Genomic DNA, 15451 nt, shown 5'->3' with positions numbered 1-15451 from the left:
AAGGGTCCTATGTTCCCCGTGTGTGACCGGGGAACATAGGACCCTTTTTAAAAAAAAAAGGGTTCTACCCAGATAGCAAGCACACGTTGGCCCAACTGCGGCATTGGTTGGCGACTGGTTGGAAAGGTTGGCGGTGGAATTCCAACGTTGGGCCGCCCTCATGCCAACCTCGGCTTCCGCAGCAGCAAGCGTTGGCGTATGGTTGGAAAGCCGACGTAAAAAATCACGAGTTAGAAGATTAAAAAGAAAATCACAGGCTGATCAATTCCTATACATTTTAACTCAGCGCTGTCAAATTAAACATTTCCCTTTACTATTTAGTCGGTCTGAATGTATTTTTTAATCCCCGACTTCCAACGTCAAAACATTGTCGGGCCATCGTTGGCCCAACACCAAGCTTTGGCGTCAAACCACCCTCGGGCCATCGTTGGCCCAACCTCAAGCAGCAGCAAGCGTTGGCGTTTGGTCAGAAAGCCGACGTAAAAAAATCACGAGTTAGAGGAATCTTTTTGTAAGTCACAGGCTCATCACTTTCTAAACATTTTAACTCAGCACTGTGGAATTGAACCTTTTTTTTAATCCATGGACTTCCAACGTCAACCCACTTTTGGTCCATCGTTGGCCCAACACCAAGCTTTTGGCGTCAAACAACTGACCTCAAGCTTGGCATGAATTATAACCCTCACAGTAGGGTGGGCCTACATGTTTTTCCTTTAGCCTACTTTGAACTCTTTATGCTGGCAAAACAGTTATGAACACCTTTAGGCACACACAGTGGTACACTTTCCAACAAGCTCTCAGGCTGCTTACATGTGTGATAGATGGATTGAGGTTGAATTTGACCTGGCTCAGTTGAATATAGAGCAGGCAATGCTCTATATCAGGGGTTTTCAAAGTGTGAGAGAGTGAGCCCCCCCTCAGAGAAAAAAATTCAGCTGAGCCCCCCCCCCCCCAATTTTTTTTTCAAAATACCTGTGTTTTGAAAGCTATTTTAATTATTTTACACATTTTAAACATCTCGGATCATAATTTTGGAACATGTTTTTGAAACATTTGAAACAAATTTTTTAACATATTTTTTAAACATATTTCTGAAACATTACAACATCTTTTTGCGCTTTTAAACAACACAATTTAACAACTTTATCTAAGCATGTTTTAGCTTAACCTTTTTTAAATACATTTGAACATCTTAATCTGTGTAAACTGCCAGTTTACAGATTCATTCAGGGTCCCCGACTCTGAATTTTCTGAGTCGAATCAGATCTGCCTTTTCAGTCCAGAGATTCGACTATTCGGCGGGGTTTGTTTACCGGCGTTGCTATGGTGACCTAAATTATTACAAGCAACTGAAAACGACGCCGGTTTGAAACTAAAACTGATTCTGAAAAAAGTATAAATGCTATCCAAATTCCGTTTAGATAGTATTGAAGATACAAGTGTGTAGATTTGTTTAATGGTTTGAACGATGGCAAACGGTTGAAAAAGGAATGAGTTACGATGTCTAGAAGTAGAATGGGCTGACGTCTTCAAAGAAAACAGCTGAAAACGAAGCGGTATGAAACTAAAAATGTGATTCTGAATAAATTTTAAATGATATCGAAATTCTGTTTAGATATTATTGAAGATACAAGTGTGTAGATTTGTTAAATGGTTTGCACTAAGATAAACGGTCGAAAATTGTTTTTAGTTATGTATGTTACTTCTAAAGTTGAAGTAGGACTGATGATTTGAATTATCGTCTTTCAGGGTTTTTTTCGGGTTTATTTTTTTCTCCCGTCGCGCCCCCCCTGAAGAACTCTGGCGCCCCCCAGGGGGGGCGCGCCCCACAGTTTGAAAACCACTGCTCTATATTGTAACAGAAGCAATGATTGTAAACACAGCCTGAACCAATAGGTACAGCAGTTCCCAGAAAAAAAAGCACATTTGTGTGAAAGCCCATTGGGAAACTCCAATTGTCATTGTGACACAGCACTCCACAGCACACAAGTGAACACTGCACACAACGAAATTGCATTTATGCCTCTGGCATACAAGTCTGACACCCTAACCGCTTACCCATGACTGCCCGTTTGAGCTGTACCATTGTAGTTTTTTTTTACTTTTCAGAAATGTTATACATTTTCATCTGAAAAAGAAGATTTTCCCCTTTCCCTTTCATTTAGGCAGACGTGCAAGTTAATGAACATGGAGCAATTGATCTTAAAATCTTAAATATGTAAAACCCAATAGGTACAGCGGGCTGCCCCCCCCCCCCCCCCCCCCAAAAAAAAACAGCCATTTCAGCAATAGCATGCTGTATGTTGAGCACACATGATGCAAGACCCCCCCCCCCCCTCCAACACCTTTGTTTTTAATGCCTAGGCCTATTGTATGCTACAGTAGAACAGAAACCACCATCACAACAGTGTAGCTGAAGTTTGAGGGCTCAAAGCAGTCAGGCTGTTCACTTACCTGCAAAACCAATCTAACGATTTTAATTTAACAAATTGATACAAAAATTGATACATTATTGTCAAAAGAATTATAAACACCTTTGTTGGCCCTCTTCACAATGGGACCCTTTCCCCCCAAGCATTAATCTCAGGTGTTTTCGTATGGATTTAAATGGTGAGGTTAATGGCTTATATGGAGAGATTGCATTTGACCTGGTTGGGAACAGTGGAATAAAGAGCAAAGAACCCCATTGAAACACAACGATTGATCGACCCTGCTCACTGCAGGCTAAGATGTTTCATTAGCAAGAAAAAAAGGCAAAACACTGATGTATAAAATTGTACAACGTAAGTTTTAATTGTCATGTGTATGTCAGTGCAAACAACTGATGAAAATGAAAGGCAATATATAAATACAATCTTACCATTGCAATTTGACTGAACAGACAAAATAAATAAATGAGAAACTATGTACAGAAAATGAGTTTGGGTGTAAGGGAAGGTACCTCCGCAAGGGCTTGAAGGATAACTTGTTTTACCGCTTAAAGGGATATGCCCCCAGGTCACTTTTCTCCCCTTAGGCTTTAAAAGCGGACAGTCCATTACAACACCTAGATGTAGGCTTGGTGACCCAATTTGTGCTGGACTTTGCACCTGGTGTGCCTAGGAGTGATAAGGGAGGGAGGAAGGGAGGGAGGGAGAGAGGTGGGGAGGGAGAGAGGGAGACCACCTTACAATGACACATTTAGGTAGATGCGCTTCAAACAGCTGAGCCAGACGAGATCTTTTGTGGAGCTCAACCAGACATATGGTGATACCCTCCCTGAGTAAAAACAGACACAGTACACAACATGGAATAAGGAGAGATTAATATCAATGCATGCTCATCAACAGTCAAACACAGTCATGGGCGCACATGAGGGCTTGACATTGGCACCTGCCAACCGGCAAAGCGCCGGTAAAACTTGGTTGTGGCTAGAAACAATTTCGGTCTCAGTGTTCACTTTGACAGGTAAGTCTTTGGAAAGAAAAGTCACAACAGTTGCTAAAAAGCTAATGTCAAACCCTGGAGCGCACATCATTCTCAGGGATGCAAACAGGTGAAGGGTCAAAAAAGTGAGTACATCGCGGCGACTTGCCGATCCCACATGAGACCATGGAAGGGGCGCAATGATGAAAAGGGCCAAAGATTTCTACTCCATTCTTTATTGAATTGTAAACATATTAGCAATAGCTAGAGTAACGGATTAATACAACAAACAAAACAACATTTTCATTGTCATTTTGACAGAATTACTTCTTTTTTTTTGCCACCAGGATCTCGAGTGCCCGACGCCTTTGTTTGGCCGCATGCTTCATTCTTGCCCTCTTTTCGGCTTTGAGTGCAGCCCTTTTACTGTCCTCTGCAGTTTGTGCTTTCTCGTACCCATATTCTTTAGCCCTCTCCATTGCTGAAATCCGGTTCTTTTGGCGTCTAGCCGCATCCCTTGCCCCAGCAGACTTGATGTTTTGACACAGCCTTTGATCCAATTTCCCATATTTTGGATCGTCCCTCTTAAAAATTTGAGTGGCGGACATGTTGCCTGATTTTAGTGTGTATTAAACAGTTTGGAATGCATTAAATGTAGGGATAGCCATGTTGCTGCTCTTTGGGTCAATAATGTCCCCCATAAGGTTGAAGGAGGCCTCCACCAATGGGCCATGAAAGATGGAGAGGGCGGCTTTCACGACTTTGCTCAATGCAGGGAACTTTTGAGAATTGAAGACCTTGACCAACCAAGTGACCATGTCCTCTCCCTCACTGAATGAGGCCAATTCTGGAGACACACTTACCCCACTATTTCGAGGTGGACATCACTTTCAGGGTCTGTGAAGTGTTGAAGGTTGGTGGCCAGCTTCTTCAAATGGATCACAGCTTGCGAGTGACCTCTGAGGATGGGGTCTACAGCAGAGAAGGATTGTAGGATGGGGTTCTCCAAAGGTAGTTTCTTTTGTAGATATAGGCCAGGTCTGAAACATGTGGGCCTAGTCCATGGTGAACCAAATTGCAAATTTTAAGTCCTAGTTAATTTCATTCAACATTTACTACCTGAATGGTTTTTACTTTACCTCCCTACATTAGATAGAATCTGACTAAAAGAGTCACTAAACAATAAAGCTTAATGCACAACAGTTTCGACCGCCTGTTTCATTCATCATGTAACACATAAGACCGGAAACCATAGCAACGCCGGGAAACAAACCCCGAGAAGCCCAATCCCTGTGAGCTCCCCGCGCTACGGCCATCCGGAGGCGCAGAGCTTTTGGCTGTGAAATTACATATACAATTATATCATATTATATACTACTATATATAGAGCTCCGGGAGTCGCATACGGCAACAATCACTTTCTCCTCCATGCTGCAGTTCACCCCGGACTGCACTGCACTGAGTTTGACGGTTAAACGCTGATTGCCTGTTACGTTACACATGTCACTCAGTGGCCACGCTGTTGAACGCTGATTGGCTGTCATCACATGAAATTTGTGTCAAAGTTTAAATATTTCAAGTCGAGCGAATTTGTCGCGCCACAAATCCTCATGAACGCGCTCGCCTGTGCACGGCGAAAGTATGGTGTGACAAATCAAAACTTATCGCCGGTTTTCCCTCGCAAAAAAATTGCCCGATACGCCTCACTTTGTATGGGATCCTGTCGCCCCGTCGCGTTTGGTGCGAACGCACACATCGCAAGCTTTCACGTTCCCTAGGCCTAGATTACCTACGCCACACTTAATTGGTAACAGTGTTATCTCTAACTATGCAGGTCTATACGCTAGCTAACATCAGCTCAAGTTAACTGATATCATGGATAAAAATGACCAGTCGTCCGATGTTCAATACCAGGACATAAATCCCAAAAAGGCGGAGAGAAACGGGGAGATTTCCTGTGTGGCCATCAGTTTGATTGATATCGGCCTTCCTTAATTTTTTATCTTAAAAAAAACGGGGACAGAGTTTTATTTTTATTTTCCCGGGGATAGGCAACCAAAAGCTGCGACTGTCCCCTGAAAACGGGAACGTCTGGTCACTCCATCATGGATACTTCCAAGACAAATAACATTCATGTTAAACTTTCAGTAAAAGACTGCAACCTTACCTTAAGCTCTCATTCTTTACTTTCAGAAACCGGTCGAAATTTTTGAAATTCCTCAACCATTCAGGAGTTACGGTACATAGAAGCTCACGTTACAAATACTTCAGGTGCTGGTGAATCTTGTCTCTGTGATTTGACGGAAGTGGTGTGGGCTACCGTAATGATTAATATACGGGCGCAAGCTCTATTTCTCCGCTTGATCGTTTTTGAACGATCTAGATATCAGAAACGGTTAGTTACGGGAATGAGGAGTGCGCATGCGCACGAAAGTAAAATAGCAAATTAGACCCCCCCCCCCAAACAAAAACTCCTTGGATCTGCATGAACCACACAAGTGACCCATTTGGCCGTCAAAAAAGTGAGTCTCACTTAAAAAGTGAGCTGTTTGCATACCTGCATTCTCTCACACACACACACACACACACACACACACACACACACACACACACAGCTTACTATTAAGTGTGCTGCAACTATAGAAGATTAACCGAGATATAAAACACTTAGACTAATTTAAGAGAGAGAGAGTAAAATAAAACGAGGGGTCCGGAGCAAGAATTGACAAAAGACTTTATCGTGCAGAAAAACAACAACGACAACAGCCTGAGTGGGTCTGCAGAGTCACTGCTCGAACATCAATTCCAGCTTCTCTCTTATACATGCATACATACAAGAATTCCTTTGTCCAATGGGGGTTTCCGCCCACGTCAATCTTCATCAATCATCAGTCTCAGAATATTGTCAACAAAAGTGATTTTGGACACCAGTCTGAGGCCAGCATGCATTAACTCTGTAGTCAAAATAATCATAGGGCTGAAGGCTGAGGTCAACATGGCTTGACCCCGTCTTCCTGCTCATTTCTGTGCCCCACCATCTGTTCTGAATCCAGGCTCCAGTATCATGTGTCTTCTACCATTAACATATATAAACCATAATAATAATCATGGTCTACCATAGAATATACTCATTAAATTCTACCACACATCCCCCCTTTTTTTGTAAGATAAGATCATAACAAAAACATAACAGTCGTTTAGGTCATATTTTGCACTACATTTGATCATCATTAAAAACCTTTAAACATGTTCAGGAATCTCAATCTGATTAAGGCAAAAAAGATCTATCAAATGTCTAACATGTCTAACTAGAATTCACACATAACATAGTATTTTCAGCATGCATTGAAAATTAGCATTTCAGAATATATGACATAAAAATATGAAACTCAAAAAATGACATTTCAAAAAATAAGTAAATAATAGAAATTAAAAACTAAGATTGTCAACAAGCTTGCATAGATTTGAATAGCTCTGATTATCGTCATGTACCGGTATACTATACAACGTGGGGGGTTTGGGCATCGTAGTTGCTGCCGTTCGCAGCCACCATGCCCTGGAACCCATTAGTCCAATGTCCATTTGTTTTCACTGTCTGCAATGGTTGTGGTTCACAAGGAGAGATGTCTGATTCTCACATTCCGGTCTCCTCTCTAGTTTCACTCCAATCTATCTCCCCATAGAGCATCCTCTCCCACTCCCCCGACTCCTCTATGCCAGTCACCATGAGGGCCATCTCTTTAGAAAGCCTGGATGCTATTACGGATCTGAATATGGGAATGCAGCAGCAGAAGATCAGACCCATCACTGTTAGTACTATTAAGACATGGTTCTTGCACCATTTTTAAAGTCAAATTTAAGACTTTTTAAGACCTTTTTAAGACCAAGACATATATAAATTAAGACCAAAAAAAAAAAAAGTCAGAAAGATTATTTGATAGAAAGGGAATTTATTGAGTCACTTATAAGACACAACCTAATTGAAACTTCACATCTTTAACAGCGTACTTGCATACTAAGAAACGGGAATGAATGGGACACACACACACACACACACACACACACACACACACACACACACACACACACACACACACACACACACACACACACACACACACACACACACACACACACACACACGGGCTTTGACTCCGAACTTGAATCAAAATTCAGAATGGGAACCTTTTATGTAGTTCTGAACATGACCTAGCTTGCTGAACTTGATTTGATTCCACTGAAAAGAAAACAATGTGAACATAGCGGATTTCTTTTATATTTTAAGATATTATTATTGTCTTTGATTTATTCGTTTCTTTTTTCCAACCCATTTAAATGTATGAAAGTGATAAATGAGTAAAATAATAAATAATTGAAAAAATAAATAACTGTCCGTGTCAAATAGCAAAGGTTAACTTGGAAAGTTGGAAAAAGAAAACATCAAACAAATTTGAATGGATGACATAACAAGAGCCTTGGTCAACAGACCAAAGACATTCAACATCCCCTGCCAGACACAACTCCCGAACTCTTTAAGCTATGTGGCGTAGTTCTTCTCCTTTCTTCTCAAGTTCTCGTTCTAGGTCCGCCAACTCTCCTCTCTTCTCCTTGCATCTTTTTCTCATCATATTGGATTTTGTGATAAGTGCGGCCATCTTGGTGCCTGCTGTATTCTCAGCCTTTTCTGCCATGCTGTCTGCATCTTTTCCAGTGTTTCGCATACATTTGCAATGGTCTTTCTTTTCTTGCGCAGTTCCTCAAGCTCATCTTCAGCCCGTTTTCTTTTTCCCCTATCTTCCGCCTTCTGCTTTTTGTTCCTCTCCTCCTCCAAGTGCATCCTGTATCTCCTGCGTGCTGTTCCACACGAAGTGAGCAGCTCTCCACCACACACCCTCACATAGTCACAAATTAGTCTCTGAGAGACTACAGTGTCCTCCTCCATATTGCTCATCTCCACCTCCTTGTTTAAGGAGAACCCACGCTCCACAGTAGCTTGTCCATGGGACAGCAGCAGCAACTTTTCAACAAAGCTCCAAAGTTTTGAAAAACCCTTCATGGCCTTGTGCAGGAACCTGTCCACTGTTGCTTTTCCATCAGACACACTGAAGGCCAGGAATTCCTCTCCTCTGGCCTCACTGAATAGGAACTTCTGAAACTGCTGAGCAATCTCATCACCTGTGTTTAGAACAAGAAAAGCACATTATTTCCAACTAATACTATAGCTTGTTAAAATCACAAGATATAAGATTTTATTCAATGCAAAATTAACATATTAGGCCGCAGGACATTTGTTATATATTTAATTATATAACGCAACACAATAAACAAACAATATTTATCAAAGATACTGAGAACAGGTTAATAACATTTAGAGAAGGTGCCCAAATATTATCCAAGTTGTACACAAGGTAGTTATTAATTCCTTATGTCTACTCCTCCTGGCAACTTCTTGTCCTGCACAAATTTCAGGATGAGGGCCTTCATTTTTTGGAGGCACATGTCAGGCTCTGAGTACATCTTGAAGGGGTCCAGACATGTCATGTTTCTGACAGTGGGGTACTTGAGAGGGCACTTCAACAGAATGTTCTTACAGATCTTCGAAAGAACAGTCTGGCTGTCTCGCATGAACAGTAATGCATCACGCTCACTTCCACCACCACTCTGACTGCCTGCCATTCCCTAACAAAAGCACCAAAGCCATGAGTGTCACATGAAACACCAAATAAACTTTCCCTGTGTCTAACACAAAATAAGATAAATGCAATATGGCAACAGCTTGATCAACTCACTTTGTTGAGGACAAGGAAAGTAATATGTTACCTTGAGGACAGCTGTGGCTCCCATCCCAATGTCCACATTCTTCTGAACGACCCAAAGCTTTTGGTCAGAAACGTCAAGTTCCTCTCGCTTCATGAAGCGTCTTAGAAGGCTCTGAAAAAGGAGAAGCAAAAGTAATGAATAATTTGAAAAAGGTATTAGCATTTAAAATACTGACTACAAAACCAATTCAACATGCTGCAAACACATTACCTTATTTAATAATTTTTCCCTCAATATTAACAGTGCTTTAATTATTACTACCCCAATGATACATTTGTTGTGCCTACCCGAGTTAGGTCCTCCAAATCTTTTCCAAGAAATGGAATCATTGGGGCATCGGTCTGGTACTTGGTCAGAAATGTCTGGAAACCTCTTGAAACACTCATAAAAAAGTGCAGCTTTGCAAGTATAATGGGATCCATCCGGGCCTCTGAAATTGTGTCGTATGAGGAAGACCTTGGGCTCGGGAGCTTCTTTGTTTTAACATGATCCACGTACGTCACAATATTTGGCCAAATTTCAATTGCTCGCTCCACTGCTGGCAGGTTTTCCAGCCAACGATGCCCACAAAATGGCTTAGGGAACTTTGCAGATTTGGTCACCATTAGAAAGTCCTCTCGCCTGGCAGGTGCGCAGTGGAATAGGTAGTGCAGAGCTCTCAGGACTTTCTCGATCTCCCAAATGATAAAGCCGTTCTTAAAGGAGTTGTGCAGGGTGTGAAGGCCACAACTCCCGACAATCTCTAGTTGGGCTCCACCAAACTGGTCCCGATGTTCGTCCTGCAGCAATTCCACGAACTTCCAGTTCACATTAGGCCCATCCATTGACACGGAAAGCAAATTGCCCCGATTAAGCTCCTTTGTTCCTTCCTACATTTGAAAAAAAGCAAGAAATGATACATATATTGTGTCAAATAATCACCATTTGGTTAAAACAAAATGTAATTAACCACTATTAATTACCACTATTAGTAGTAAAATAATAATTTAAATATACAGTATCAAAAATAAACATTTTCAATAATCTGGAAAGGTCATCAGTGGGTGTTTGTGTTTGCAACCTCTGATTATTGCGCACTTCCACTTTGACTCTAACTTGTTTATTATGTGTAACTGCAGGCAGTGATCTCCTGTTCTGTACAGTATGTGTGTAATTTAAATCTTTGACCACAAGGGGCCCTCAAGCAATATCTTTTACTGTAGCCTTACAGGGTATCTGCAGGTTTCAGCAAGTCAAATTTAAGACTTTTTAAGACCTTTTTAATACCACCTTGAATGAAATTTAAGACCTTAAACCCGCGATGGTGGGGGGGATCCCGCTGTATTACAACCCAAGCATAGCATGTATGTCACTCAATGAGACTCATTCAAGTTTACTTTCTGTCTGTTTATTGAACATAAAGTGATACTCCAGGGCTCCAGACTAACTTTTTCCTTGGGTGCACTGGTGCGCCTAAATTTTAAATTTGGGTGCACCAGCACGTATTTATGGTGCACCCAAGTTGTGAGTTGTTGAGAGGGGGGTGACAGCGTCTGGGCCCCCGGGCAGCTGCACCGGTTGCACCGTCGATATTTACGCCACTGATTAATAATATTTTCACCATTAAATAAATGCCTTCAGTAAGACCTGGGGGGTATACCACGAACCTCGTTGAACATACCCAGGCTTTCTTGGGAAAACCTGGCTCGACAGAGCCGCAACTCGCAATCACAGTTAAATGGTACCACGACGCTCACTTTAGATTCAATTAGTTGAACCAGGTTTTCCGCTTTAGGTTCAATGCGCGTTCACATAAAAGGGGCGTTTCTCGCGTCATTTGACTCACCCTTATGCAAAATAAATCGCGCAAGAGCGGTGTATTTCATCCAAGGCGAGCAATGTATTATTATGAACTCCTACGAGGAATTCAAAGTTCAAATCACAGCCAAGGGGAACACGGTTGCCCATAATATGGCTAGGGTGGCGTGCTGGCAAAAATAGCCGACCGTGTTAATTCGTAAGTGAAAAGATTCTACATATTGTCTAAAAAATATTATTTATCATCATCCCTTTTGCCCCCATATATGTGGGGCCCCATGAATTGCGAGCCCAAGTACCGGGAATGCACTCTATCTCCGACCCAATATCGGACGTGCACGTCAAGTTGCTTGCTTTTAGTGGCGTGGTTCAACGTCTCAAATATCAGAACAAAATCAGCCTTGTTGACGCTGCAGATAAGCTCGTTTCGGATGAAAGGCGCTGGTCCGAAGCGAGTTATATACGCCGTTTTGTCCCTTCCAGCAGTAAAGGTGCTCGCGATTTGAGAGTCGGGGAACATCAAACCGAAGAGATCTCCTATCGCCTCATTCGAGTTGTAGGACTGGTGCTTGACCACTGTGTTTAGATTCCACAACACCTCCGCTTTCAGTGTTGGTGTCGCACCAAATGCTACACTCAGGTCAGTGCTAGCAGCGCGGACCGTCTGCGGCGGTGGCGCCGGGGCAGAGATGCAAAAAGTAGAAATGGCTGGGGTCTGTGTGCGGCTCCTGGCAGAGGTTTTATGTTTTTGGCTCTGCATATGGCTGACGACAGCCTTAATCCCCATGGTGCCGAGCTTGAATGTAGGCTACTTTTGCACGGAATGCATCTGGCCTGTTCTGGGTTGGCAACGGACGCTAGCCAACCTCGGAAACGGACGTCTTCCAGCCAACTGACGTTGAACTTGCATTTACCCATTGTTGCAGACTAGCTAGCAAGCGCGCAGATATCCGTTTATCTATGCAGCTAGCAAGAAAGTAGCCTCTCGTACATCTCCTTCCCGAAAAGTCCCGCGAGAAAAAAAAAAAATTAAATAACCCTGCCCCGACAAATTTAAGACCTCTGAGTTATAAATTTAAGACCAGCATGTGACATTTTTGACGAATTTAAGACTTTTTAAGGCCTTACATTTAGAAAAATGAATTTAAGACTTTTTAAGACTTTTAAGACCTCCGCGGACACCCTGCCTTATTTCAAATTGCACATACTCTACAGAACAGGAGATCAATGCCTTGTTTATTACACATAATAAACAAGTTAGAGTCAAAGTGGAAGTGAACAGATAATTGTATTCCGATTGAGGCGTATATATGATCCTTTTCTATTCCGATTGAGCTGTTTTTCCACATCTATGCGGATCAGATGTGTCCATTTAAACGCGGCTGACAGTGATCACCACACACACACACACACACACACACACACACACACACACACACACACACACACACACACACACACACACACACACGGGCTCCGAACTTGAATCAAAATTCAAACGAATATTAGGCAGCCCTTAATATTCGAACCTGTTATGGGCAGACCAAGAGGGAGAGATGTCGGAGAACCCGACGTAGTCTATTCATAATATTGTAATGACCACGGTTGAGGCAGTGAATGAAGTATTGATTAGACAGCAATTTATTAGATACCTAATAAACCGTTGGAACGCACAAGACCAGGGACGCTGGAAGTAATTCACAGTTGGGGGGGCTGAGAAACGTTCCGATGACGTCATAATGCGAAAGGTCAAACATAAATAAATAACGTTCTCGATAGGGTGTTACACTTGGTTATTTATATGCCTAGTAATCATGTGATAAAGGCTATAATGAGATGTCATCACAACCAACCTGTATTAGACCAGAGGTTTTAGAAATACACCATAAGGCCAACTTGTGAATGTGCTTCATTGAATCACACATGAAATGCAAGTATTTCTCAGAATGTCTTTAATTAAGACCTCAAATATTTAATTACACGCACAAGGTACTGATAGTATGCATTACAGTGTTATGAACAAATAACAGCCTAGATGAGGCTAACTGATTTTGATTTAACGTTAAGAAAAAAAACTCCTTCCTCCGAACTCCGAAGCAAACGCACGCATGCAAGCACGCACACAGTGGTGAACTACAAACCATCCTCCTCTTGCTCCCATTCAAAGAACTACAGAAGAACACACACAAAAAATAAGTAAATTAGTACTATTAGCCAAAAGGTCTAACAACAACATTTTTTTTTCCCAACTAATCCAGCTGCACGGCCACTACATAATGAGAACACAAACCAACCATCTGATATCGCTAATCAAGGGCCCACACCGATATGCAGTTAAAAGACATTTTCTTACCTTAAGTAGATGGTATGACTCCAAAGGTGGTCTTTCGTTCTGGGGTGGTGCTGATGAATTCCGTCATCAGAGCAGGGACGTCCAGTGTATCCAGAATATCCTGGTGCATATGTAGAAGGGCCAGGTGAGTGAGTCTTCTCTGTACGACGGTGTTGCGCAGCCAGGTCTTCAAGCGGCGCAGTGCAGAGAATGACCTCTCTGATGAGGCCACGGAGATGGGCAAGGAAAGAGCGAGATGGAGTAGATTTCCTACGTCCTTGAAAAGACCTCTTGTTTGGGCGTGCAGGGAAGACATGAAAGTGGCGAGGTCATAGAGCGTTCCAAATTTCTCCTGCCGTGTAAGCCCCACCAGCATCCGAAGTTGCATATGCAGACCAGGCACATCAATATTACCCGGCAGCTTGAGAGAGACCAGGTCTTCTTCTGTTCCAACCATCCCGTTTGTGGCAGAAAGCAAAGTTGCTTCCCTTAGTGCGGCAGTTGTCATGCCACTCTGGTCAAATCGGCGCTCTATTTCAGCATGGACAAGGTCCAGTGCCTCAAAAAACTGCATTTTCCATGATGCCGCTCCCTTTGAAGTAACAGCATCTTCAGTCTGCCTTGTGTCACGGTATCTGGATGGAGTTTTCGTGATCCGGTTGGTGGTTGGGTCAGGCATCTTCAGATCGTATTTAGCTGCTGATGCGTTGGTCTTATTCAGCAGCTCCTCCATAGCATTATCGTTGCGCAGGGCCTGTATGCGCTCTCTCAGCGTTTTTATGCATTCCAGCGCTCCAGCAGCTGTGGCCTTCTCAGCTTGAAGCACTTTAGCCACAGCTTCGCAAGGAGTGAAGAGGGCCTCGGAGCAAAGAAGACCAAACATGGTCTTTCCCTTTTTGGCTTGTTTCAGTAGCCCCGATATCTTTGCCTTCATTTCGCCGCGAACATCTTGCTGGAGTGTTTGTAGGGTTTTGAGAAGTGGGCCAAATGCACGGATTATCCTGGATACTGCAAGGGCTCTCACGCACCACCTCGTAGGACACAGTCCAAGGATGTTACATCTCGCATCCTCATCACCGAAACAGGACTCAAAAGTTGTCCGTCGCTTGTTGGATTTCCTGATTATGTTGGCTGCGCTCTGGACGAACTGAAGAGTCTCCGATATAAGCGGCACCTCTCTTGCAACCTCCTGGAGTGCCAGGTCAAGGGAGTGATTGCAGCAATGCACAAACAACGATCCCTGACATACCTCTCCAAGTCTTGCTTGCACTCCAGAAAATCGTCCGGACATATTGCTTGCGCCATCAAAACAATATCCCTTCAGCTTCTCTAACGGAAGGTTGAGACGCAAAAACACGTCTTTGATGCACACAAAAAGAGTTTCTGCTGTGGTGTCGGGCGCGTTATAGTAACCAAGAAACCGACTGTGCTGGATAAAATTGTCATCTGTGTAAAACAAGTGACAAGAGAACTGTTCTTTCGCTGTTATATCAGTGGTTCCATCAGCAATTAGCCCATAGTATGGGGAACCAAAAGCCTCTCTCACCACAACGCGCTGAACGGCATGGGCAAGACGCTCAATGATTTCATTTTGGATGTTGTCCCCCATCCAGTTGTCCCTCCGGAGAAGCCACTCACGAGCAGCAGGCAGGTCGTACGTCCTCTCTAACATCATCTGCCAAAATGTGCCATCCCGATGTTCTTGTCCTCTCAGCGGCAACCCCTGACGAGCTAGAAACTTGATGGAACGAAACGCCAGCTCCAGAACAGTCTGGGCAGTCACCTGGTCCTTGGCGATAGCCTGTGAGAGGAGCGCGTTGATAGGCGTTTGTTTTAACGCTGACAGCTTGCTGACTACCTCCAAGTGGAAACTGGATTTCTCATGTTCCCGAAATTTGTCCCCTGCTTTTCGCCAATTGCCAAACCCCCCCTTCATAAACACCCCCTCCCTCATTCTTTCTGCACTTATCAGTTTCTTCTCCATCGCCGAACAGCACACAAAACACACAGCTCTGTCAGTGTCTTTCAGATAATGAATCCATGGCCATTTCGAAAACCACCCTGCCTTGAAAGATCTGGAGAAGTTTTCATTGGCAA

The 15451-nt window shown here is 43.1% G+C and overlaps 1 protein-coding gene across 1 annotated transcript; it reads right to left on the bottom strand.

Annotated features, from left to right (window-relative positions):
- Window positions 1-12625: 12625 nt before the first annotated feature.
- Window positions 12626-15293, bottom strand: LOC130374343 (zinc finger MYM-type protein 1-like). The gene is made up of 2 exons (XM_056581064.1): window positions 13376-15293; window positions 12626-13191 (listed from the first exon to the last, which is right to left on the bottom strand). Exon 1 carries the CDS (start codon window positions 15288-15290, stop codon window positions 13377-13379), a length of 1914 nt encoding a protein of 637 aa, XP_056437039.1. The 5' UTR covers window positions 15291-15293; the 3' UTR covers window positions 12626-13191; window position 13376.
- Window positions 15294-15451: the final 158 nt, after the last annotated feature.

This window comes from Gadus chalcogrammus, chromosome 2, assembly GCF_026213295.1.
Source record: "Gadus chalcogrammus isolate NIFS_2021 chromosome 2, NIFS_Gcha_1.0, whole genome shotgun sequence".
Classification (NCBI taxonomy): domain Eukaryota; kingdom Metazoa; phylum Chordata; class Actinopteri; order Gadiformes; family Gadidae; genus Gadus; species Gadus chalcogrammus.
This window is presented reverse-complemented; position numbering and strand designations above follow the sequence as displayed.